The 22,188-nt window shown below is 37.3% G+C and overlaps 3 protein-coding genes across 9 annotated transcripts in view; 1 reads left to right on the top strand and 2 right to left on the bottom strand.

Annotated features, from left to right (window-relative positions):
* The window catches only part of LOC102030177 (interferon-inducible protein AIM2), a 74,572-nt gene extending 63,482 nt beyond the window's left edge, over window positions 1-11,090 (top strand). For 3 of the 5 annotated variants that reach the window (XM_013522460.1, XM_013522458.1, XM_013522459.1), the window contains one exon: window positions 10,265-11,090. In XM_013522460.1, coding sequence (XP_013377914.1) covers window positions 10,265-10,386 — 122 coding nt within the window. In that variant the 3' untranslated portion in view covers window positions 10,387-11,090. The other 2 variants (XR_001236917.1, XM_013522461.1) reach the window with 1 other exon arrangement.
* On the bottom strand, window positions 1,378-18,505 carry Ifi16 (interferon, gamma-inducible protein 16). 3 transcript variants are annotated; one of them, XM_013522456.1, is made up of 8 exons: window positions 18,265-18,503; window positions 14,517-14,801; window positions 13,531-13,673; window positions 12,530-12,586; window positions 11,713-11,865; window positions 6,505-7,332; window positions 2,853-3,041; window positions 1,378-1,783 (listed from the first exon to the last, which is right to left on the bottom strand). In XM_013522456.1, the coding sequence occupies exons 2-8, from the start codon at window positions 14,779-14,781 to the stop codon at window positions 1,709-1,711; spliced, it is 1,710 nt and encodes a 569-aa protein (XP_013377910.1). In that variant the 5' UTR covers window positions 14,782-14,801; window positions 18,265-18,503; the 3' UTR covers window positions 1,378-1,708. The 3 variants fall into 3 exon arrangements, 2 of the variants coding, with proteins under 2 accessions (XP_013377910.1, XP_013377911.1); XR_001236915.1 differs by lacking the exon at window positions 1,378-1,783 and adding an exon at window positions 4,515-4,934 and having other exon boundaries at window positions 2,954-3,041; XM_013522457.1 differs by lacking the exons at window positions 1,378-1,783; window positions 2,853-3,041 and adding an exon at window positions 4,714-4,819 and having other exon boundaries at window positions 18,265-18,505.
* The window catches only part of LOC106146298 (pyrin and HIN domain-containing protein 1-like), a 23,368-nt gene continuing 19,678 nt past the window's right edge, over window positions 18,499-22,188 (bottom strand). Inside the window, 1 exon segment of the mRNA XM_013522463.1 lies at window positions 18,499-18,585. Within this exon segment, the coding sequence (XP_013377917.1) occupies window positions 18,538-18,585 (48 nt within the window). The 3' untranslated portion in view covers window positions 18,499-18,537.

Genomic DNA, 22,188 nt, shown 5'->3' with positions numbered 1-22,188 from the left:
TGAGATGCAGTAACCATGACTTGTACGGGTAATCATGCATATACTGGTTACAGCACTATGGAAGAATGTGAATATGTGATAACAACCAGTATAAGAATTACATAATAAAGATGCAGGTGGGTCTTGCAATTTTCGGCTCTTTTACTCTGCTCTGCTCCATGCTGCCTGCTGTTGTGGCTAATGTCTTGCACACACTTGTTCTTTAAGCTGGAGATAGCACCCACAAAAATCTCCCCAAAGTCCCCTGAATGGACTGACAACTTCTCTATTATGTTCCTCAAAATTTTTCCTCAACTTCACAGTTCTTCCTTCTAAACCATATACCTCAAATTGGGATAGACTAGATTCTAAATCAAGCTGTAATTTACCATCTTGGTATCATTAAGAAAATGATTTTACCTTTATGTTGCTTTTTCCACTCAATTATAGAGTAAAAAGGAATAGACAACTATCAAACTTTTAGAACTAATGTGAAGACTGAGTGACATAAATAATTGCAAAATACCAGATAACAAATAAGTAATCATAATGTAAGTAAATATAGTGTAAATTTTAATTCTATAGATATGCTTATGTTACTGAAAATTAACTTCAGTCTTGGCCTAAAGTCGATGTGCCTGGGACAGATTGCTGATGGCTACAAACATGTGGAATGGGAGAACCAGTGACAGAGTGTGAGAGCTCCTGAGGAGCCACTGGTGTTTGAGCAAATGAGTGGAATCAGACATTTGATATCAGACAGGGCCAGAATTTCTCCTGACACACTAGTGTACCCATATAAATCATCAGAAGGCAGTCATTGGGCAGACAAAGTACCCATTATGTCCCCTCCAGGAGAAAAGTTCTGAAAAAATATTTTTATCCTGACTTCATGAACCCTCCCAGGACACAGGTCTTGGCAACTGAAGCTCAGACTGGGTTTCAGCCCCCACCTGCCACTTAGCCTGGTTTCTCTAAACAGCCCACAGCTTGCTCATGCGTCACCAGGCCTAGTCCTTAAAGATCACACCCAAAGTATAAATTGAAATACTGCTTTTTGTCTGGGTGCCCCACCTTGATTTATAGGCCACAAACTATTTACTTAAAAGCAAATGAAATAGAGGGTAAAGAGACTCCTAGAGAAGCACTGCTTTAGAAATAGATGTTTATTTTTTTCAAATTTGAAAAGCAATAGATTCAAATATGGAACTTAGAAAATACAAAAAGCTTCACAAGGAATGAGATAAAAAGCATTTCTTTTTTTTTTTTTTTTTGCGGTATCGGGGATTGAACTCATGACCTTGAGCTTGACAGGCAGGTGCTCATGCCACTGAGCTATATCCCCAACCCGGTAAAAAGCATTTCTAAAAATTATTCTTACAGCTGTTTTTTGCTTGTTTTCCTCCTGTGTTTGTTTTTTTCTTTTGTTTCTGACCGTATTCTGTGTTGTTTGTCTTTTATTTGTTTTTGGTGGTGATACTGGGGGATGAATCCAGGATCTTTGCATTGACACTTTAAAACAAGCTTTTTTTTTGAAGTGGGATCTTGCTAAGTCTCTAAAGTGCCTGGTCTGGGTTTGAAATTTTGGTCCTTCTTCTTCAGCTTCCCAAAGTGCTGATATTTTAGGCATGTACCACCATGACCAGCTCAGAGCTGGTGTTTACATATACTTTCTTCCTAAACTTGGATCTTATTTACTTCAACATCATTGTCAGTGGCATCCAGGTTTTTAGGACTCCAGTAAAGTTTCCACATTTGAGTCAGAATTCAGTGGCTGTATCTGCTTTTTCTTGGCTTTGATGACCTTAAAGAAGAGAGTGATAAAGATAGATCAGTTAGGGTGCAGCTGCTCACACATTGTTCATTTTCTCAAAATCTGGGGTGATGGAGATATTTTACAAAATAACTTGGAGACTTACTTTACACAGCTGTGGGCCACATCTCCTTTCTGGCCTTTCTCCTGTTGTAAACTTTCATGAATACCTGTCCTTGGAGTCACACCCTACACTTTGCTGGGGACCAGGAAATGTGGTCATTATTCCTATGCAGCAGGAGCACAGGTGGAGGAGCAGGACAGAGGAGAGGAGGAGAGGGGCTGGTGTAGCCAAAATGCCAGAGCTGGGTGGAGGATTCTCATTGGGCAGGAGTGTGGGTGGAGGATGCAAAAGCACTTCCTGCTGTATCTGCTGAGGCAATGTTTGGAGGATGGTACTGGGTATAAAACTAGAACTGGAGAAATCTAGGTGCAGGTGCACATGTGAGTGCCTGAATTGGTTAGCAGTTATATTTGATCTGTGTTTGATTTGCTATCCATCCTTAGCTATTTTTAGTGTTCTCTGAATCCACGTGAATGTTTATATTATCATTACATAGACTGTGGGCTTCGTCATGTAGTAGTTCACCAAAGATAGGGACCCTTGTCTACTGATTTTCTTAAAGCATCCTTGCTAATTTACGTTTTTTTATAAACTCTGCTGATGAACTTCTGCGGCAGAAAATATTTCCCTATTTTATGGATGATGACCCTTTGTTCCCCGTTGTTTAAATCTTTAGTCAACTGGAAAAAAATAGAGTAGAATATAAACATGTCTTTCTGAATTAAACCCAAGTTCTTATTAAATTATCTTTCTGCTTTGATTAATAATCATTATTTAGGGTAAAGAGTTTTGAATATCTCTGAATTTTTCTTCACTATGATTTAAATACCTTCATTAAAAAGGTGGAAAGAAAGTTAGTTTACTTACAAGAAAAGGCAAAGTTAATTTGTTCACTAGTTTGAACTATGTGTAATGGCAGCAGTCTAGTTTTCTAAAGCACAGTATGAAATACGTCAGTTTTCACTTGGAAGAATGATGGTCGCATAAAATGCTTACCTTGAGGTGACTATGATATAAACATCTCAGCTGCCGGCTATTCATACTTGAGGCCAATTCAAAACAAGTAAGGTGAAGTTTATCACCTTCCTCACAGTAGATATTGGTCAGTCGTCCATGTACCAGTACTTCCATCTTTCCTGTGTTATCTTCTATTTCATAAAAAATGCACTCTCCCCTCACCATTTTCTGAAAAAGAATATTAACATATATGTGCTGAGAAATGTATCAGACATTTTCACTGCTGTGAGAAATACATGGTGCTGCAGAAATGCTGATTTCCAACAAGGTAACCAGATTTGTAAATTCAAGGTTAGAGATACCAAACTGGGTAAGATATTTTGGTGGGAATATCGTCTCTTCAAACCTTCTTGAAACTCTCCTTAGTTATAGTCTTTATCTGTGAAACTTTTCTAGAAGAATTATCTCACTAATTTGTACTGCTTCCACATCAACATACCTGAGATTTCTTAAGGAATCTAGAAAAAAAATCTGATTAGTTTGATGGGTTTGTTGATTGATATCTCCACAGGAACAATAAAAGAAGACTATTTGCTGCTCACTGGGGACTGAGAAAGACTAGTACAAATTTTCATTAAACACATTATGCTATCTCAATTATAATTTCTGCTTTTTCTCCCTTTATTCAATCTTCTTGAATCTGTTCAAACATTAAATCTGTCCTATTGTTTTGGGTATCTCAAGTACTTTACTAATTTAAACAATATATAGAAAATAATACAGGTAAAAGTAAAAAAAAAACCCTCAAAGACAATATAATTGTGTGTGAAATAATACTTTGAATAAACAGTTAAGATACTATTTACAGGGAGTACTGAAATACACACCCTAAATCTAAGAGTTTTCCGAACTTCATTGCCTTTTATGGTCCCTTTTTATAAACAGAGAGATGTAGTATATTTCTCTAGTACAGTGATGGCGAATCTTTTAGAGACTGCCCAAACTGGAACTCCAAACCCACTCTTTTGTCACCAGTTGCCAAAACTGCAATTTAAAGCAGAGCACTGGGCTGTTGAGGGGATGCCGAGACAACTTGGCTCACACAGACAGGGAGGGTTCTGAGTGCCTGGAGTGGAATGTTTCCCGTAGGTTTGCCACCACAGCTCTAGTCTCTTCCACTTCTTTGTTTCTCTTATTATTTAGTGCAGAAATCAGTTGGTCAACAATTTCTTGTTGAAAAGTCATGAATGGGAAGAAGTGAGAGAAACTTAGAGTACAAATGGTCAGAATCCAGGCTTCCTGTTGGACACAGTTGTTTGCTAGGACAGAGTAATTATTTGATTTCTTATTGTGGCCATTACAACCAGAGCCCAGTTCTGGGAGGTAACTCTTTACTCACAGTTTCATTATCACAGATAATCATCACCGTCCGCTACACACCATCCTCTACCAGGGTAACTATGAACTGATCAACATAGCTGATGACATACTAAGGTTTCTTGGTAAATCTCCTTCTTAAATTTGCATAGTGATACCCAGAGAAGAAAAGCTATACCACTGTCTGAAGCAAGAAGATTACACTCGCCTATCCCTGGAGCTTGTTTCTTCTGCTCAGTAAATTAGCCAAAGTGCAGTTGGCAGGTTACAACTATAAAATCTGGGGTTGCAGGAGAAATTTTACAAATTAATGCCTTGACCTACCTTACACACCATAAATATCCCATTCACGCATTTTCCTTCAGTTTGTGAGTAAAGCTGTCTGATTTTAGGGGTTGCATTTGCATTCTTAATCAGAGTAGGTGAGATGTTGATCTTTCGGTCAGCAGTCACAAAAGACACACTTGAGGATTTGTATATCTCCAAGAACCCGTCTCAACCAACATAATTGGCTATGGCAATGACATTTTTTGGGGTGAACTTGTCCTTAAATTTGATGTCAAAAACTTTCACTCGGAAGAATTCATTCTCTGTAGCCACGGTTGCATGAATCATCGTGTGCTCCTGTTCTGTAACATTATATGTAAATGGTTCTGTCACTTTCAGCACCATCACTTCTTTGGGGCCTGGTTGGTAACCACTTTCTTCAGAAGGCTCACTGGGTATACTCTGTTGTCTTGGCTTCTACTTGGACAGTACACAATAAACACAAGCACAGTTAAGGCAGTACACAGTCACTGTCTAGTGAGAGCCATCTTAGACTCCATGTCTATGCTCAAAGAGCACCTTACTTAGGGGACTTGGAAACAACAATGTCTGCTGTGGTATTACTGAGCTAATAGAAGAAATGAAAAAAAATTTGATAGTAATATCAGCTCATTCTAATCCTAATCAACAGGGTCATGTTAGAAGACTTAAATCACAAATCCCTTTCCAACAAATCAGTGTCATTTTGATTAAGGATTAATATGGCAGCTAGTGGAAGAACCTCAAAAACTTTCCTAATCTGAGCAGGTCCAGGCTAGAAGCTCTTCAGCTTCAATAATGGCAGGCACTGAGGAGAATCATGGAAATGGAAGTTAGGGATGAAGGAACTTTGCTTTGAACACTTGTCTGTGCAGAGCTCTGCACCATTTTGAAGTTTCTGGTGAGCATTTTGAGTTGGATGAGTGGCTGATTATCAGTAACAGGAAGTGTGGAGGCAACCATGGGAGGCCTGGGGACCTATGAGTGGAGGCAGGCAAGCTGCATCCATAAACCAGCAATGCTCAATGTGATTCCAACCTGAAAAATTACATGGACCATGCCCTGTGATTGAGGGGACTTAACTCTGACTTTTCCTCCATGTGATCAAATGCTTCCCACCATCAAGAAAGTTCATTCCCTCTATAATTTAAGTGGTAAGGTAACAGAGAACCTCATGATAGTGACACCAACATCCTCAGAAAAAGCGCACAAGACTTAGGGAAGAAGTTATAACTCTATCTGTGGATGATAAAAGAGGACCCAAGGTACGTACAGTTTTATTATGTTCTTTTAAAGTATAAGGGATACTTGAAATAACCTAAGTCAAATAATATAGTTATTTTTATAATATATTGAATAATCATGTAATTTGCACATGCAATTAAATAATTTTAATCTCTGTTGATTGGTTGAATGGCAGTTCAAGATATTTTAATTGATTTTTAACAGCCTTGGTTATACAGAAATACATGTAATGTTTTTAATATGGAAGAAATGATACTATTTGGATATACATAATGAAGAGAACATAAAAAAGACTAAATGCTGAATTATGGCATTTCATGGGAGAGATCCAGATAGTTAAATTTAGCTAATATTTTTGTCTATATATTTACTTATCTTAAATTTTCTAAATGTGTTTTCTGTAACAATGATGAAAAGGAAATAATTAGTGATAATTTTAGATGGCTCTCTAACTTAATACACAATTTTACCCTAAGATATCCCTTTCATGGTATATTGAAATAATTCAAGCTAACACTTAAAAATAAATGTAAATAAATAAATGTCTAATAATATACTTTATGAAGTAGAGATCATTAAGTATTCAGAATCATAAATTAACCCTAATGCAGTAGGACATAATAAGAGTTAAAAATCAAATTTAGAGTAGTCTCTCAAAATGATTCAGTTAGGTAAAGCATCAGACATCATAAGAGATTATTTAGAGAAGCTTCTAAAGTGCATGTGAATCTCTGGCAATATATTGCGGGAACAGAAAATTTACCGTGGGTAAGTGATCGCTGGATGTTGTTTCTGGAAGCATCTGTGGAGTCTGGAGATTTATGGATGATGCTGGAGATACTTGAGGAGTCTGGAGACTGCTGGCTGGTGGTAGAGGGATCTTAGGAGTCTGCAGACTGTTGGATGGTGTTTTTGGAGGCTTCTGAGGAATCTGCAGACTGCTGGATGGTGGTAGAGGGATCTGATGAGTCTGCAGACTGTTGGATGGTGTTTTTGGAGGCCTCTGAGTTTGAAGCCTGCTGGATGGTGTTTTCGGAGGCTTCTGAGGAGTCTGCGGACTGCTGGAAGCTGCTAGAGTCGTCTGTGGAATCCGGAGACTGCTGGAGGGTGTTGCTGGACACAACCAAGCAATCTGGACAGTGCTGGATGGTGTTGCCGCCATCTCAGGAGTCTGGAGACCATAAGATGGGGTTACTGGACGTGTCTGAGAAGTCTGTAGACTTCCGGAGGATATTGATGTAAGCATTTGTGGAGTCTGAGGACTACTAGATAGTTTTGCTGGAGGGATCTGGGGAGTCTGCTGACTGCTGCACGGTGTTGCTGGAGGTAGCTGGAGATTCTGGAGACTTCTGGATGATGTTTGTGGAGTGTGCCGAGTGGCGGACAGCGTTGCTAAAGGCATCTGAGGAGACTGCTCACTGTTGGGTGGTGTTGGCAGCATCTGAGGAGTATGGAGGCTGCTGAGTGACGTGACTGAAGGCTTCGGAAGAGTTTGAGGACAGCTCCCTGTTGCAAGTGCGCTAGTCGTGGGCCGTCCAGTCTCTAATATCTTAATGGAGTCATCTATTTTGGTCATTGTGTTTTTCTTTTCCTGAAGGAAAATAAAGTTTTATTTTTTTGTTGTTGTTTTAGAAAATCACTTGACTACATCCTTCCTTTTTTAATGAAGAGCTTCACTCTGCCAACTTCCTCCTGAATGGCAGGAGGAATAGCACACATTGAGATACCTCCATCACCTGGCCTCCTCCTGTTTCAATCAGGATTTCCATTTCTCCTTCTAGTCACTAAACACTTAACTGATTGAAATTTCATCGGCCTGCAATGGAATACTGGCTCTCAGTTTCCATCACTTGGCCAAGATCATTTGGTCAGGTGCAATTCTTGGGGTTATTTTGTAAGAAGCATGACTTACAACAAAGGAAGTTCACACTCATAGGCATGCCTTCATTCACTCTTTCCAACTAGGCGGATACACAAAGCTAGCCCTGCTCTGTGCTCTTTGATTCAGAGGGAATCTAGGGCTCCATCCCTTCTGGTCCTCTGAGCATAAACATAACAGAAAAAGTCCCTCAAATCCATAGTTCTTCCCTTCTCTCTATGGTGTGATTCAAGAAATCAGAAGCTTTCAGGGTTTGGGAAGCTTCACAGTTTAAAATCATATTTAAAGAATTACCTGCAGCTATGCTCTCCAAGTGACCCTAGGGAGTATTTCTGGAATCATATACTTTGACCCACCTTCTATTTCATGACAGTTAGTCAGCTTGCCTCAGCATTTCCCAGCTCCAGCATTCACTAGTCTAGCTTTTTAAAGTGCCAACTATGGAAGTGCCTCACCTGGAATTCTCCAACCACTCCAACCTGTCAAAGCATAGCTCTGTCTATTCGAAATCACTTAAAAATGAATTGCATAGATTTTAACATTGTACATCTACCTTGGATTCTAAAGCAGAATTCTTTTCATCTTTTCCCTTACTTAATGCTTTTAAATATCACATGAATTATATCATTTGTCTCTGTCTCTATCTGCTTCTGTTTTTTTTGTTTTGTTTTGTTTTGTTTTGTTTTTTTTTCTGTTTCTGTCTGTCTCTGACTGCCTGTCTGTGTCTCTCCCTCTCTCTCTGTCTCTATCTTGGACATACATGCATACTTCACAAGGTCTTTTCTCTATCAGTTTTAAAACAATTTCACATATTGTTAAGCTCCGTACTCAATACCACCACAGCTATGGTCTTATTCAGTACTATAAACTTCATTCTGCAAAAGTTGAAGATTCAGATAATTGAAATTATTTTGGCTTATTATAGACTCTAGATCTACTTCTGTTGTAAATGGGCCTATGTCAACTTCAATATCAAAAATAACACTGCGTTTTTTATTGGTAGAAAATACTACTAAAGGGGGCTGGGGATTTAGCTCAGTGGCAAAAGCGCCTGCCTGGCAAGTGCAAGGTCATGAGTTCGGTTCCCAGTACCGGAGAAAAACCAAAAAAAAAAAAAAAAAAAAAAAAAAAAAAAAAAAAACTACTAAAGTATATAATATAATAAATATAATATAAATATGTAAGTCTTCACAAAACTTTGAATTTAAATTTATTAACTACACCTTTTATTACTTTGTATATTAGTCTAATAAAAATCAGTTTCTATCTATATTCTATATGTTCTTTAGATTTATGGACCCCCGTTCTCCATCCATTGAGTGCTTCATTTTTCATCGTGCTGGAGGAAGTTCCTGAAATTCACACTTCAAAGGACAGGATTCTGCTCTTCTTGTAGCAAGTGATAGACCACAGATTCTTTAGGTTTTTCAAGAATAAAAACACCCATTCAGATAGCATTACATCATCCCAAGTACATTTTTATGTGTGTATAAGCAAGGGCAGGGAATATCTGTAAATGCATTTATATTGATTACCTACATTTGCCCATTTTGAAGAGTCTACATCCAATATCAATCTCTTATGGTTCTTATCACTTACAGCATTCACACATCTGTCTCATTAGATGTCATTTGTTCATAAGAGTTGCGGATAAAGGAGCCCTTCAAAATTCCTACTTCTGGTGTAGTTTTTGGTTTAGAACACTCTCTGACTATCCTTGGCAACTCATTTATATTGGCAGGCTTATAGAACCTAGCTATGTAGATAAAAACAAAACATATCACTATCTATCCATAAATTAGGAAAAAAATCTTGTTACAAGCATTGTAACATCTTTACTCTGATTGTATAGGTGATATATACACTTTACTCTGGTTGTGTGAAAGTTCTGATTTTATATCCACTACGTTCATGACCCTGGAAAATATTTAGTCTAGGAACTTCAGTTTCCTCAAATGTAAAAAGGGAAAAACAAAAGCATCCTGATGTGATGTTGCAAAAACTCATGAGATAATGTGCACGAAGCACACAGGTTTCAGCATCTACTCAATACATAAAAATATTAACATGGTCATTATAATTTTATGCAAACCTATGTAGGGGTTTATATTGCTGGTATTCCACAAATATGTCATGTTTTATGTGGATCCTCTTGATGGAAACCGTGAATAAAGGTCCCACAAGAAGTACTATATGGAAGAAGCTTCTCGATTCACTCATCATTTACAGCAATTTACTCTTACTGACAAGAATATCTTGCTTGTTTCAAATCAATTAAATTAAAAATATTTCATCACAGTATCAGGATCTGATGTTTCAACTACTCTACACTCTTTGACTGGAAAATATTTAAAAATGGTAATTGATTACTTGATTTATTCCCTCTAAGATGAATTCATTCACTACCTCTGCCTTTTCCTGAATCATGGCTGAATATATGTCCAGCTTCACAGAAGATATAGAAACATAAACCAAATATAATACTGGTCTGACTCTGGGTTAGACTCCAGAAACTAAAAAGAATGCGTAGTGAAGGAGACATAGTTGGAAATATCATGATGTAGAAGAATAAGGATTTCTTTCTCACCTAATGGGACTGATTGATCAGGAATTGATTGATTGATCAGGGACACTGTTTTTACAGGATTCTTATGGAAAAGGCTGGATTCCAAAGAAGAAATGGTGATTTCCCATGTAAGGGACCAAGAAAGAAGATGGGTCATCCTTGGATCCTGTGACCTAACATGTTTGGGAAGAGCAGACTGATTTCTATCTAGCAGACATGATGTAATCACATATGTCAGCAGATAGGCCCTAAGGAAGTGCCACTTGCAATCCTGTATGCAAAGAAAATATGTAGAGTTGTCTTGGGCTGTCTACACGCCGTTGTAGGAGCAGAGAGGTAGTGGGTCTGAGGTTTCAAAGACTATTTAATGGTTCCATGCCCAGCAGGCACAAGAAATGAGCAGAAATAGGTTGTAAACTCTGTCCCATAAAGGCTTCACAAGGAATTATGAGTTATTGGAGCTGATAAGAACAAAAAAAAAATCATAAGTTGTGAAACCTTCTAAACAGAAAGTGTATCTTCCATTGTCGTGTGAAATGGTGATTAAAGCTGTACTTTGAGTTACACAGAGTCTGGAGTCTTGGATGAAAAATTGTATCACAGAATATTGCTATGAAATTTTTTGCCTGCTCCTCAAGTTGTCTATGTATTAATATCACAAATTAGCATCTTAGTTTTTGTGCATTAACATGAGTCATCGATAGGTAGAAGAAATGGCAGAGTGGGATCGCATTTGAAACCTATCCTGTGTACTCTCATCCTGTCCTTTGTTCTTTCTTTACAGGGTACCTACATTTTAGCCCACTGTCTAATGGAGAGAAACATAGACTCATGTATTACAGCTGTGACAAGTGGTTAAAAATAATTATAAAAGAATCCATGTTTGTTTGTTTGTTTGTTTTTCTTCCAGTACCAGGAATTGAACTCACGACTTGCACTTGTCAGGCAGGTGCTTTGCCGCTGAGCTAAATCCCCAGCCCCTAAAAGAATCCATGAAAGCAATGGGCATGTAATGCATTTGGGAAAAGGGTATAATGAGGAGTGCTGTCAGAAGAGATTCATGCTTGTGCCTGAAGGCTGAAGCTATGTAAATAAGGACTGAACCAGGACAAATGATTCCCAACCACGGAGGGACTGTCACCATGTCCAACTTGGAGACAACAGCGAATGTTTGAAAGGAACCTGCAATATGGTCAGCAAGCAAAAGGAGGAGGGGAGAACAAAACGAATGTGGAGAGATGAACACACTCATGTGCGTTTCTACTCATCTACTCACTTTTGCCCTCTCTCTCTACTCAACACAAGGCAATAGCCCTCTGAAAATCAGAAGTGATTTTATAAACATATCTTCATAATTTCATAAGAGTTTAAATCCACCATTGTCATAAAATATATACCTGAAGAATTATTATGTTAAGTAAAATAAATTGTACAGAATACGGGTTAGACGGCTGCTTTTTGATGTTTTCCATGATTATTGTTATTATGTTAAATAGGAAAAGAGAAAAAGAGCAGGAAGCTAATACCTTTGTTGAGGAGCTGCTGGAAGAGGTGGGTGGAGGCTTGTGAGGGCTCTGCAGACCTGTGGTGATCGTGGAAGTTTCTGGAATCAAGCCCATGTTCTGCTTTACCATGTTTATTCCCAAGTCATCTGTTTTCTTGGTTGAATTTTTCTTTTTCTGAAGAAAAAACAGATTTCCCCCTTATTTTTGGATAATGATTTTCAAAATCATACACAGAACATCTTGTCTTTCTTTTCACACAGAAACTTTCCTTTCTGATTGCTTCTATAGTAAGAAGATATGCTCATATACTTACCACCTACCCTCCCAAATCGTCCAGGATTTCAAACCTCACTGTCCATCTAGTAAAAGCTCATATAAGTTTCTTTGGCTTCAAAGAGGAGGAATCCTGGTTCTATTTCTGACACACACTGACTTAAGATGATCAATCAAACACAACTGTTAGGGTGAACCGAGATTTGCAGGTTATAAGAGAAGCAAATCTCAGAGAAAGTCACTAGTCATTATAAACATATTTTAGTCAGTAATCTTTTATCATCAAAAAATTAGTTCATGATATCTATTCATTAAGATAAAAAAAATCCACTCTATTTCTTTAACCTTTGAGGGGAGATTACTGGTGGAAATATGGATTCATGAGAATAATAATAATAGTAACAGTACTAGGGAAACAAAACCAAAATATGAGATTCTCTTTCTGTAGAAAGTGTTTTTTCATTGGGTATGGTGGTGAGGATGTAGACAGGGACAAAGTAAAACAATGCTTGCTTTTTGAGTTAGAAAGTATATTTAAGAGTTGTGATTTAATTTCTGCTCTGACCTTCTTCTTCAGTAGTGTCTGGCAATCGGTCTCTTGCTTTTTCATCCTAGATGAACTCTTTATATTCCCAGGTAGCAGGTATCCATAGGAACCATATCAGAGGAGAACAAAAAAGACATTTAAAAAAAGACAGAACTTGATGAGTTGATGGATATAGATGTGAAACTTCCTTTCTACTTTTGTCTTGTCTTCCCTTGGAACAGCATACCTGTAATCTCTCATGGTTTTGTTTTTCAGAAGGAATGATTTCCTTTTTCTCCTGATATTTTATTTTATTTACTTTATTTTTGGTGCTAGGTACTGAACCGAAGGCATCACTTATACTCAGCACATAAACACATATTTTTCCACTGGCCAACAGCTCCAGCACTTAGTAATTCTTCTTTTCTTTTTCATTGCTGAGTATGAAATGCATAGCGCCTTATCCTTGCAAAGCAGAGACTTTACCACGGAGCTGTAAACCAGCCTCACAACGGCTTTTTATGTAAGATAAAGTATAATATCTTCAGTACCAAAAAAATCTACTTTTTATTACTGGATTCTAATTATTCTAAACTTACATCCTACGAACCACCAAGAAGTTAGTCCATCCTCTGAAGAGATGGTCAGAAGGCAGGCAGCAGGCTTATATGATTGCTTCATACAGAGTGGAAGCACTTTATACATGTGAAGTCTTTAACACCCTGTGCTAACAGAAAAGAGGAAACTTGTGCTTAGAAAGTTCATGTCTGGATTTAGTCTCCTTGAATAGGCTTTGGTGAGCTGTTCACCTAAGCTGACTGTTGTTTTCCTACATAATTAAACAAGGCATAATGGCAATATTTCTATCAGAGGGAATTGTACTGAAAAAGCTAAAGAGTACTGTGGTCCTGAAACAAAATGAGCAAACAACTGAGTATTTTCTGAACGTCATATTCACTAAAGAAATAAGTGTGCATCCAATGACAAGATGTGACCGAGCCATGGAAGCAGCTTTGACCCTGGCAGTGTAGCAAGCCTACCTTTGACAGAGACACATCCTTAACTGATTCTGGTTCGAAAGCTCCATCTGTGATGAGTGTATTTTGCTCAGTACTGGATTCATCCTGCTTGCGTCTTTTCCCTGTATTCTTGACTTTTCCTTTGCATTTCATTTTACCTAATACTACAAAATAAAATACAATAAAGTGAATGGAGGGTCACAGTGGTGTCAGTACAATTTCTTTTCAGTTTCTGTTTGTGTATTTACGTCAGCTCCTCTATTTTTACTTTGTTGGCTGGTCATGAGGCAGCCAATAGTGCCAACCTAGGCACAAGCAGAGCCTCAGTGGTTGTTTTCTTTTCCCCAGATGCAATTGGAACAGCCTTCCCACACTGAGGATTACCTCAGTAACTTCTCCTATGTTCTCCTTTTAAGAATCATCATATTCATGATGTTAAGAACAGGTCATCTTCTATAGAAGGCCTTGCCAAATTTTATTCTCATTTGTGCTGTGACAAAGTAATGTTACTGGACTTAAACATCTTATGTATTTTTTTGTAAACCCAGTGATTTTGTTAGAGTGAAGTTCTGTACATCTATGAGACACAGATTTTTATTTAAGTACTACACTATATCTACTGCCAGAGAAGATATTAATGATGAAATAAATATCCTAAAAGAGAAGCAATATTAATTGAGCTAAATATTTTAAAATGCATCCATATTAAATACATAATTTTTCCAAAATTTATTTTGTTACTGTCTAATTTTTCCAATGCATGAGAGAGAAGCCTTAGAATTGTCAAGAATTCATTCTGCTTTTTAAAAAATTTCTTCTGTGGCTGCCCCCAAATCCTCTAGCTCAAGTATATTAAAACTTTTCATAGGAGAGGAGTTCTCTAGGTTTTCAACTTGTTGGCACCTGAGGTACAAACATTGCTGTAGAAACTGAGGAATATGCTGGGAAGTGATGTCTATGATGAAGGAAGAGTTCTAGTCAGTCTTGGGGAGGATGCACACCATTACCTTTTGCCTTCTCTTTTTTAAGAAGGTCAGCAGTGCTCTCCAGACCCGGTATGTCTTTGAAAAGTGTTATCAGTTTTCCCAGTCCTGCATCACTTTTGAACTTCTCTGCCATCAGGTCAGCTAATTTAATTTTGTCGTATTCATCTTGCTTGCTTCCATTCAGTTTTAACCGAGGAGCCAGTAAGGACTTTATTGTTCTAAAATGAAAATCACTGATGGGATATAAGCCTTGCAGAAGAACAATTTTCTTGAATGTACTTGCCATCTTTCAAATGATAGGTGAACCTAGAAAAGAATATTGGCACACAATGTTTCGTTATACATGTATACAGACAATTTAAAAAATAAGATAGGCCTACATACATGACTCATATCAGAATGTGGTCACAAGTCACAAGTGTGTGGGCAACAAAGAGGGACATGGTTCCCAGATGTTTCACTACTGAAAATGATGCAGACTAAGAAGTTCCATGTTATGGATGATGAATTGTGTCAGGGGTGGATGTCAGGGAAGAAAGACCTTATGGTGCTGAGTATAGGCTATGATGTGTCACAGTCCCTGGTTCCTATTTCTACGCTTCATTGACTGCAGCTTATCCTGGTTATGTGTCTTTTGGCTCCTGAATCTTCCCCATCCGTGCTCCTATCCATTTGGCTCTTCATTAATTAGCTCTCATTAGCATTGTGTCTCCTGTGGTGTTGGACCATGACTTCTGTACCCCTATCACTGTTGCATGGTGGAAGTCCACATGGGTTCCATGGCAGGATCAAAGAATCTATGGGTTGAAACTACTTTAACTGTTGCTTGATTTGTTTTCTTAATTCATTTTTTATACAGAGCCACTTTTCTGGCTATAATCTATGGATAAACCTAGCTGAAATCTTTCAACAATTCTCCCAGTTCTTATAAAAACAAAAGCCCCTCCTTTCTCCTTAAAATATCTTAGCTGGTCTGCTTAAGTTATTTGCATCTTTTTACTTCCTAAGTTTTTGAACTCCTTACATTAGATTCTTTAGACATATACAAGAAATCTTGTTTTTTCCTATTTCATGTCATTTCTAATTTCTTTTTCTTTTCCTGGAAAAATGTTCCAATATTTCTTGCTTTTATTTCCTCCCATTGAACCATTAAAACTCAACTAAGGTTTTGTCTTCTGTAAGCTTCCAGAGTTCCCAAATTCACTGAGTGCTGTGCCTGCGGACCTCTTTAGCATCTGTGCGTTTGATTGGTAACACTCAGTGCATGATATGTATTCCAATTTTTTGATAACTTTACAAATTCTTTCAATTTAGGAATCATGTTTGTGCAATTTTTACATCACTGAAATATTCAAATTTCTGAGACTGTTAATTATTTCCTTTTTAAGGGAAAAAACAAATCCTCAGATTGAAAATGTCCATCAAATGAGGGGTAAATCCATACAAAGACACATTGTCCTGAGTAAAACTGAAGAGGAGTAAATGCACAAAAAAAGATACTGTATAAGCCATAAAGAGTGGATCTCCCACAGATATTCAATAATATTGAAACTGTTTCTCAACAGCAAAACTGATTGCAATAAGTGGTTTAATTTTTATATCATACTGGTCCCAAATCCCATATCTATTACAAAACCAAAATGTTTTAGAAATAGAAGGATTTGTTTGGTAACTGTGACAACACAATGTAGTTGTGAAATTTCAGCAGATGTGAGATGAGAGGAGGCTACATATAATCTTTGTTCATTTCACTTAAGTGAGAACATTCACATATTTTTGTTGCTGAAGTATTATTGATTTTGAATGTGGTATAGTGATTCAGATCTCAATGAAATTGTCAGTAGTACAGTAGATAGAACATACGCATTAAGTAGCCTTCTGCAAAATCCAAATTCTGAATTTCAAAATATATTTAATTCCACATGTGTAGAAGAGGTCCTTTCAACCATCATATGTAAAAAATAAATTGGAATGAAATTTAGAATAACATGAAAATGCTATTTAAATAGAGAAGCATAAAAATCTACTCTCTGATACTAAAGGCCTCGGTAGTTTTGAAAGTGAAAGACGTGTACAGGAATATTGATAGGAAGTAATATTCAGCAAGAAAATAGTAAGCAAAGATGAGAATCCTGCAGGCCAAAGTAAAGTCAAATGAAAACAAACTTGACTAGGGGTGCTTATGTCTTAAAAACAGGCTCTGATGAAAGAAGAAAAAAAAGAAATATCAATATGGTGGAGGGTGGAAGGAAATAGAATTGGACATTTCACTAATATGTTTGTCTTAAAGCAGAAGATACAGGTATAAGTTTTAAAACAACAGATGAGGAGAACACAGAAGTGTCATAACTTCAAGGGTAGACAGCAAAATCAAGTCAAAGTATGTAATTATAGCATCTACCTAAAGGTCTAGTCAGTTGTATAAAAAACTATTACATATGATTTAAGACACCTGCCCATATGTTGTTAACAAAACTTTATCTAAATGAGGAAAAATGGAAAACAAATTACTAGGCAAAAAGTAACTAAAAGAAAGCCAGCTATCTATATTAATGTAGCTTTCAAGATAAAAGGTATTAAGATAAGATAAAAAGTATTGTCAGGTACCACATAATGATAAAAAGTTCAACTCCTAAGCAGACACATCAGCCTTAAGTATGGATTTTTCTCATAATAAGAATATTCTATTTGGTATCACTTAATAGTCCTTCACGGTATTACAGAGAGTAATACTGACTATATTTCTCTGTATAGTCGGCACACGTAGTAGCCCAGCCACATAGAGAATACATAGTGTAAGCACACATGAGTGTGTACACATGTAGGAATTTGAAAGAACTACAAGAAAAAACCTACCATTTTATGGTAGGTATTGCAGTATCTCTGTTAATTACTAAATGAACAAGGTAAAAATTTGTAAAGACCTAGAAAATGTGAGCAATAAAATTAATAAATTTCACAAGTTTAGCATTCATGTAAGAATTCCAAAATCAACTTTTACAATCTCACTTTCTATTCAAGTACACATGAACTATTGTAACAGGCTCTAGAGAGGGTCATTTCACAGTTGGTGATAGAAATGTTTCTAACTGACATCCCCATCTCTCAGCTACTTCTTGCAACCTTGGGGAAAATCAATCAACTTTAAGAATAACAGAACCCATCTCAAGGTGACTGCAGTATTGATTTTATTACATGATGTAGAAGGGAGTTAAATAAAAATAGGAATACACATGAAAATATTAAGACAGAAAGTATCTGAATAACTGAATCTGAAAAATTTTCTACTACATATGCCCACTATTTCTCATGATTCCTAAAATGGGAATCTAGTATATAATAAAGCTTTGTGTCCAGACGTGCATTTCACTTAATATTATTTCATAATGCTTTGCATGCCACCGTCATGTCACTGTATTGTATTTCTTATACTACTACTCTATTATATATTCTATGAACTCTCCAGCCAATAAAACCAATGTTCTCTTCCAAATATCACCTTTGCTAATTCATTTGCAACATTTATTTCATAATCTACAATCATCAAAATTTATTGCTCAGGACTCAGTTATGGAGGAACAAACATGTCTATTATTTCCTTAAGTGAAGGATCAGAATCAAGTTAGTGCAGTTGATCTAAATGCAGCTGATTCTAACTCTCCTCTCCTCACCCAGAATCCAGAAGAACCAACACTGATTTTCTTTGGTTATCTTGTGAACTTTTAGGAGAAATCTGGATATCTTTTACAAAACCACCAGTAAGACTTACCTTCTTAGCAGTCTCTTCAGCAGGAGGCCCAGATCTTGAGATTTGTAGCAATACAGGAAGTCGTGGTTGTTATGCTTGAAAAGGAAATCAGTTCGGTAAAAGTCTGGGAACCTGAATGGTAAGACGTTGTAATCTTCTGAAATGCTAAGAAAATAAAGTATTTCCAAAGAAAACAAAGAAAAGTGATCCTGGTCAGACTCATCCAATAATTTCAGGAGTGCTCTGTGCCTCACACTGCAGAAGCCCAGGGACAGGGTGAGGCTCCTCCCATTCTTACTCTTGACTTTCGATTTCCTCTGTTAGAGAGCTGCAGTCTTCTTCCTGTAACATTTCAGGGCTCATACCACGTTAGAACTCAGCTAGAACTGAATTTTTTTTTTTTGCATAGAATTCTCAACAAATGAAAAAAGTTTCAGTCTTAGAATTTTCACATCCAACAGTCTTACAGAAGAGTGGTCATTAGGTCATTAGGAACCTATGTGAAACTTGAGACCATTAGGTCATTAGGGCATTAGGAACCTAAATGAAATTTGAGACCCTGAAACTCAAATACTAAAGGGAGGAGGCACTTTCTAGCTATTCTCCCTTCAGTCTTGCTCACAGAGTGACAGAAGCAGGAGGTTTCTATTGCTAATGTTACTTGAATGCATTTCCTGGATAGGGGAGTGTCTGCTAGAAAGTCCCTACTAGTTAAATATTGCACAACTCATTCATCCTGTTAGTCATAGTGCACCATCACGAGGCTTGCCAGAGCACAATGTCATTATAAACGTAATTTTATCAACTATATTTAAACAATTGTGGCTGTAGCTATCCTCTTGACTATTACTAGATTAAATTATTTCAGTGAATAAGTTTATGATTACTCAGTCTCTTGTATTATTATGGAGAATCACATCTCTGCCTGATAGCCTTGCAAGATCTGGCAGAGTACTGAACTTATAGTAGGGTCATTGATCTCATGTGACTTCTGTTCTGCAGTTTTTTTCTGTGGACCGCAGATGATTTCTGGAGCATAGCATCTCTCATATGTTAGCAAATATAACAAACTAGTGAGTCGTGGGTGGAAGCCGGTCAGCTGATCTGCAAGCAGTATGATTCCATGCCTGGAAACAGGGACCCCAAGAACAGGGAGTGCAAATGACTGAGGCCATCTATCAGGCAGAAGAAAACTGAGTATCTTAATCCAAGATAGTCCTGTATAAAGGAAGGTTGAATTCTGGATTTGAAACCATTTGAACATATATCAAAGAATAAGGAAGGAGAATCTTCAGTGATATTTTCATACACCTATGGGTGTCTATGGCTTCTTTCCTTGGGGGGAGGAGGTTGTATATAGGTGGCAGTTTCTGTGTATATTTTGAGCTGGGTGTGGTGGATTGATTACTGGTGGTCAATTTATAACCCCCAGCTGAACTGAGTAAGTGTGGTGCTGGGTGTGGGAGGCCCACATAGGGACTGTTGCGAGCAGCATAAGAGACAGAGCTGGAGAAGGAGAAAGTTGGCTGTTAGGAGAGGAGAAAGGCTGTTGGAGCTGGGAGAAGCTGTAAGGAGCTTTGGTTCTTTTGGAGGAGCTCGTCATGCTGGCTTTCCTGATGAACTTGGCTGTTTTCATCCTCTGAGGAGCTAGGGACCTCGTTGGCACTGAGAATGGCCTTAGTTCACTTTGAGGAAGCTCTGGTCCTCACTTTGAGCATTGCTTCCTGGCTCTGGAGGGGAGGTTGGTACACTGCTGGTCTCCTAGAGAAGCTTGCTGCATTGGCTTCCCTGATGGGAACTTGGCCATCTTGATCATCAGAGGAGCTCAGGACCTCACTGTTGCTGAGAATGGCTGTGGTACCTTTCAGGGAGCTCTGGTTCTTCTGAGCATCACTTCCTGGCTCCAGTACAGATCCCTCAGGCTGCTAGCACAGATTCTTCATCCTGCTGGCACAGACCCTTCATCCTGCTGGCACAGACTTCCCAGATTCCACTGCTGATCTTTGGGCCTTGCAGTGCAAATCCATGAGACAGGCCTGCACGAGATGTTGTCATGGGCTCTGGGCATTAAAATACTTGGGGCTTGATAGCTTCCCAGGCAGAGCCAATCCTTTGCTTTGTTTTAATTTGTTGTGGGAATATTATTTCACACTCTGAACAATAAGAAAGGAGTTGATAAAAGAAAGAGAATTGGACTGAGAAGATTGAGTCAGTCTTTCTTATTGCCTTTTACAGGCTGTGTGGCCCTCAGTAAGTCATTCCATTTAATTTAATATGTAGTAATCAGGAGAAAAGAGTAAACTGTCACAGTTCTGTGTCAGACAAACCAGGCACTAGTCTTCCAACTTGGAGATAGGAATTATCATTCCCTTTCACTTTTGCTCTCTTTCCTGTCTTCTGAGCTCTATATGAAAGCACTTTATAAATTGTAAGATGCTCTCCAGTGATAGGTTTTCATGCATGGTAGAGTAACCTGCTTCTCAACTACTGTGTGTGCTTTTGAGGTTGTGAAGTGAACACATAGATCTGGGATATACGGTCTTTGGGTGTTCAAGACATTTTTTAGGTAAACAGACATCACAGAGTAAAAAGTAAATTTTAAATTGATGTGATAAGAATATAATTAGGTAGAAATAGCTAGGTATTCATTTTCTCATACTCTATGATAGAGATATACTTGCTATAATTTGTCTTGGAGACTTTTACACAAAGTTTATAGATTAATGTGAAAGGGATTATCTATTCATGTTATCGAGTCTTTAAACCAAACATTACCTATATTCCCATAGGCTTCCCTTTTAAAAATCTTTCATTAAAGTTTTATAATTTTCTTCATAGTGGTCTTACATATCTTTTGCTAAATATTTTAACTATATGGAGTTATAGTAGACATTGTGATTGTCTATTTATTTATTTATTTTTTTGCTGTATCAGGGATTGAACACATTGTGATTTTCCTACTGGTGTTCTTCTGAAATAAAGAAGTGCAATTTTCATATATTAACATATTTAGAAATATTGATACATTATTTATGATACTTTGTGTATGATTCTGAGCATTGTCTTTAGATTTGAATACATGCAGTGGCATAAAAATAAAAATCAGAGTACTGTTACAGAATAAAGAATCTAGAAACTAAGTCATTTTTATGAAAACAACTTTTCTTTTCAAAAAAAGTACCATAACTATGACAGAGAAAAAGAAAATCTTTTAAACATATTTGTCTGAGAAAATTTATATGCACATGAGAACTTCTATATCATATTTAGCCTCTTATAAGAGAGTAACTCAAAACAGACCATCAACCTAAAGATAAAATAACAAACATTTCTAGAAAAAAATAGGGTATAAAGCCACTTAATGTTGAAAAGAAATCTCCTAATGTTTTCTTACCTTGCATATTTTTGGAAAAACATGTTGGAAAATAACATTCTAATGTTTTACTACCTTGTATATTTGTCTAATAAGTAGTTTCTATCATATGTTGTTTAGATATAGTGCCTTATTCTTCAAGATCCAGGAAGGAAAATAATCTCTCACTTTTTTCAATCTCTTGGGAGAGAGTATTGGAAGAGATATGCATACTTTGGGCTAACAACAATAACAACAACAGGAAAACAAAATCAAAAAATGAAAGCCCTTTTTATATGAAGTATATTTTCAATGGATCTGTGTGAGCTGGTGGTGACCTGTGTATTTCCTTGATGACTCTTCCTGCAGGGTGTGGATTCCAAGGGTTTTGATACATTTGTCAATGCTTTTAGTTTAGAAATCATGTGTTTGTATAATTTTTGTGTTTTGAAATGTTGAAATTTCTGAGGCTGTTAACTGCATCCTACTTTTTTTTTGTGTGTTTTTGAGACAGAGTATTGCTATGCAGTTCAGGCTGGCCTTGAATTCACTTTGTAGCCCAGGCTGGCTTTGAACTCACAACGATCCTCCTG

This window comes from Chinchilla lanigera, unplaced genomic scaffold (genome assembly GCF_000276665.1).
Source record: "Chinchilla lanigera isolate Chin_1 unplaced genomic scaffold, ChiLan1.0 scaffold00067, whole genome shotgun sequence".
Classification (NCBI taxonomy): Eukaryota; Metazoa; Chordata; class Mammalia; order Rodentia; family Chinchillidae; genus Chinchilla; species Chinchilla lanigera.
Note: the sequence above shows the minus strand (reverse complement) of the source record. Positions and strands in the feature narration are given on the sequence as shown.

What these genes read in the sequence shown, in the direction of transcription:
- Ifi16 (XM_013522456.1), bottom strand. Translation starts at nt 14,781, where the DNA reads ATGGCAAGTACATTCAAGAAAATTGTTCTTCTGCAAGGCTTATATCCC. An exon ending in AGGATGTGTCTCTGTCAAAG is followed by an intron (nt 12,587 to 13,530) that starts GTAGGCTTGCTA and finishes GGGAATATAAAG; the next exon opens with AGTTCATCTAGGATGAAAAA. An exon ending in AGACACTACTGAAGAAGAAG is followed by an intron (nt 11,866 to 12,529) that starts GTCAGAGCAGAA and finishes TTTTTTCTTCAG; the next exon opens with AAAAAGAAAAATTCAACCAA.